The sequence below is a fragment of the Mus caroli genome, chromosome 8, assembly GCF_900094665.2.
Source record: "Mus caroli chromosome 8, CAROLI_EIJ_v1.1, whole genome shotgun sequence".
Lineage (NCBI taxonomy): Eukaryota > Metazoa > Chordata > Mammalia > Rodentia > Muridae > Mus > Mus caroli.
The window spans coordinates 17,094,492-17,098,249 of record NC_034577.1 but is presented as its reverse complement, the minus strand read 5'-3'; the positions used below and the strand labels follow the sequence as shown (position 1 = coordinate 17,098,249).

The following is a 3,758-nucleotide window of genomic DNA, read 5'->3' as shown; positions in this document are numbered from 1 at the left end:
ATTACATGAAAGATACTTACCTATAGATTACATATTTATCTGAGGTGTCTGCCTTTGAGCAGAGTTGAATTCTGTCTTAAAAATTTTATATTATGTTGAAGAGCCAAGTAAATCAATCAGGAGCTACTATGCTTTAACTAGGCTNTGACATATTTTGTAGGTTGGCTTTATGTCTTGTTTAATAGTCATTTGTACTAGAAATTTGCTAGACTCCATAGTTGCCATATNGAATTTGTTTCCATGTATTAGCAGTAAGTGNTTCCATCTTTCTTCCTTCCTTCCTTTCTANCATGAGAACAGGAATGATGGCACTGAGTTTGGAGGCTCAATCTACCAGAAAGTTAACGAGAGGATTGAAACGTCAATAAACCTGGCATGGACAGCTGGCAGCAACAACACTCGTTTTGGCATCGCTGCTAAATATAAGCTGGATTGTAGAACTTCTCTATCTGTAAGAATGTGCTGTGAGATTGGATCCTAGTTGTAAATGAGTGCTGGAGTACTGTTACAGTGCTTATGTTCTTTATTCACTTCATGATCTCACTCATGTAGTGAGAGGTCATTATGGCTAAGGCAGGAAATTTGGGTTCTAGTCCTAATTTCTCAGCTGTTGTGTAGCCTTGACCTCAGTATGTTCTTATGTGTAAATTCATGGGAGTAGATTACTATTTTTACTAATAATAGTTATTTAAGTTAGCACTAACAGAAATTTAGCTCTTAGGTGTAATGCTTTTACATGTATTATCTCATGTAATTCCTGTAACTGTTGAGTGTGGTGAAAAGCAATATCCTTATCCCTGTTCTACAGTCAACCTGGAAACTAGGTGGAGGTCATAGGAAGCAGCAGTGTCAAAATGAGAGTCCGGATCTGGCTTTTGATANCTGAGTCCATGTTGTCATAAACTCTAACTGCTTCATCATTGTTGGGGGTTGTAAGATGGTGTCATAAGGAATTTATTATAGGCCAGGCATGGTGCTGCATGCCTTCAGTCCCAGTGCTTGGGAGGCAGAGACCACAGCCCTCTGTGATTTCTGTGGTGGGTTCCAGGATAGTCAGGGCTGTGAAGGGAGGCTCTGTCTTGAAACAAGAAATTCAGTACATAGGGATGTTTGCTAACAGTGTGCTTGAAAATCTGTTCAAGAACTTGACAGCATACATTCTCATTACCCACAATTCCCATCAGTCCTCTCAACTAGTTAGAAGATTTATCTTTTTACAGTGTTAATACTTTTAAATTTGCCCAGTACTTTTAGCTTTAGAAACCATGTGCATGAAGTAGTTTTTGCGCTGAGCTGGCATGTTGTGAAGTTGTTTTCTAACTGCTGCTTCTTCATCTCTTAATCTTAGGCCAAAGTAAACAATGCCAGTTTAATTGGACTGGGTTATACGCAGACCCTCCGACCAGGTATGTAAAGGGAATTAATTAGTTGGAGGGTCAAGACGGAAAGTTACAAAGAGATAATGAGAATAATCTTTGCAACCTCTAAAGTAATCACCGTGGGTTGACTGACGCCATTGTGTAACAACTAGCTATACAGACAAAGTAGAACGGAGCAGGTGCTCTTGTTCTAAGTTTTTAACTGATTTCTTCTAGCTATACATTTCCAACTAGTTTAAAACTATGATTAATCACTAGCTTTTGAATTTGGCTTATCCCTCATTATTCTTCATGTTGAATTCCAAGTAGTTTTTCCTTCTCATGTATCAGTCAGCCTAGACAACTGTGCCAGTGCAGTGTAGCTTACGCCTACCTATACTCCATGCTATTCACTTAGATCAGTTATTTCTAGAAAATTTAGGTCTGAGTATGATACTGGCTACAAGTAATTACGGTGTTTTCTTCTCCTTAGGAGTCAAACTGACCCTGTCAGCTTTAATAGATGGGAAGAACTTCAATGCAGGAGGCCACAAGGTTGGATTGGGATTTGAACTGGAGGCTTAATGTGGTTTTGAGTAGAGTATCAATTGTCCCTGGAAATGAAGAGAAATGAACCCACTATGTTTTGGCCTTAAAATTCTGTGAAATTTCAAAGTGTGAACTTTTTATTCTTCCAAAGAATTGTAATTCTTCCCACACTGAAGTCTAGAGATTACAGATCTATCCAATGGNAGGTCCTGGAAGGCATGCCTGGAAATTGTCATGTTTGTGCCACATTTCAGTTGAGTTCTGCAGAGTTAATTTAAATATGTTCCTCAGCAACAACGTAGTGTCATGTTAAAGGAGTGACCTGCCTCCCCGGTCTGTACACCGCGTCCTGCATGTCCCAGTCCACTTTTCCATGGCCTTTTGTTATATCAGTCTCTGCTCTAGTGAGAGCTTTGGTTTTGCATCAGAGTAAAATAAACCCATCACATTTGGAACATAATTGTTTATCTGACTTATTAGTAGTGGTTGGTTTGCTTGTGAACGTGGAGTCATTTCTAAAGTGGTGAGTCTAAAATACACGTGCTTTCCCCCTCCCTTCGACTTCTGCTTCTCACTCCATCCTAGAAGGGTGAAGCAGTGGTGGTGGTCTGCTGTGGAGAAGCACAGCTCTGGAGGAACTAGCTTCTTGTTGGATCATGTTGCAGTGTCTTGAAGCTGCTCAGTGCATTGTGGGGGAAGAGACAGGCAGAGGGAGAGATGGATGGGAGGCTACATGGGAAGGGGGTGTCTCTGACTCTTCCAGGGCTTCAAAAATGTTTGGGAGTTTTGTTTTTTGAGTAGTAGGTGTGATAATACAGCTGCAGATGGAGTTACAGTTTAGAAAAGATATGGGTAGACTTAAGTCTATCATAGTTGTAAACTAGTTAGAAGTAATGTATGCCTGTTATATAACAGTTGGAGACAGCTTAGAATTAGATAGAAACTCTTGTTCTTTACAACCCTTCCTCCTTCATTACTGCAGCAGTTTGATTTATATTCTTGTAGATGTTATTAGTATTTTAAGAGATCTCATAGGTGTCTATTTATAGAAGGTTAAAGTGCTTATCTCCTTTTAGAGTACACTTTAAAAAAAAAAAGATTTATTTATTTATTTATTTATTTTATATGAGTACACTGTAGCTGTCTTCAGACACACCAGAAGAGGACATCAGATCCAGTTACAGATGGTTGTGAGTGACCATATGGTTGCTGGGAATTGAACTCAGGACCTCTGGAAGAGCAGTCAGTGCTCCTAACCTCTGAGCCATCTCTCCAGCCCCATTTTTTTTTTTAAATGATTTTTTTTCCTTTTAAAAATTACTTAAAAAAAAGAAAAATAGCTGGGCGTGGTGGCACACGCCTTTAATCGCAGCACCTGGGAGGCAGAGGCAGGCAGATTTCTGAGTTCGAGTCCAGCCTGGTCTACAAAGTGAGTTCCAGGACAGCCAGGGCTACACAGAGAAATCCTGTCTTTGGAAAAACCAAACCAAAACAAAACTTTAACCTTTACTGCCCCCTCTTTTCTATTGCTGTGACAAAACACAGACCAAGGCTACTCATAAAAGCAAGCTTACGTTTCAGAGGCTTAGGATGAGGATGGAGCAAAGGCATGGTGGCAGCCTAGAGAGACATCCTGGGAATTTGAAATCTCAAAGCCTACCCCAAAGACACCTCCTAATCCTTCCTGAACAGGTCTAGAAGCTGGGGACCCAACACGAGCCTGTGGGGCCATTCTCATCCAGATCACCACCTTCCCCTCCCTCTGTGTGTGGGTTGTGAATAGACTCTCTCTCTCTCTCTCTCCCTCTCTCTCTCTCTCTCTCTCTCTCTCTCTCTCTCTCTCTCTCTCTC

General features: G+C 40.7%; 1 protein-coding gene across 1 annotated transcript in view; it reads left to right on the top strand.

Annotated features, from left to right (window-relative positions):
* The window catches only part of Vdac3 (voltage dependent anion channel 3), a 12,949-nt gene extending 10,582 nt beyond the window's left edge, over window positions 1–2,367 (top strand). Inside the window, exons 7-9 of the mRNA XM_029480685.1 lie at window positions 301–451; window positions 1,349–1,406; window positions 1,852–2,367. Coding sequence (XP_029336545.1) covers window positions 301–451; window positions 1,349–1,406; window positions 1,852–1,943 — 301 coding nt within the window. The 3' untranslated portion in view covers window positions 1,944–2,367. The remainder of the gene's footprint in view (window positions 1–300; window positions 452–1,348; window positions 1,407–1,851) is intronic.
* The last annotated feature ends 1,391 nt before the right edge of the window (window positions 2,368–3,758 follow it).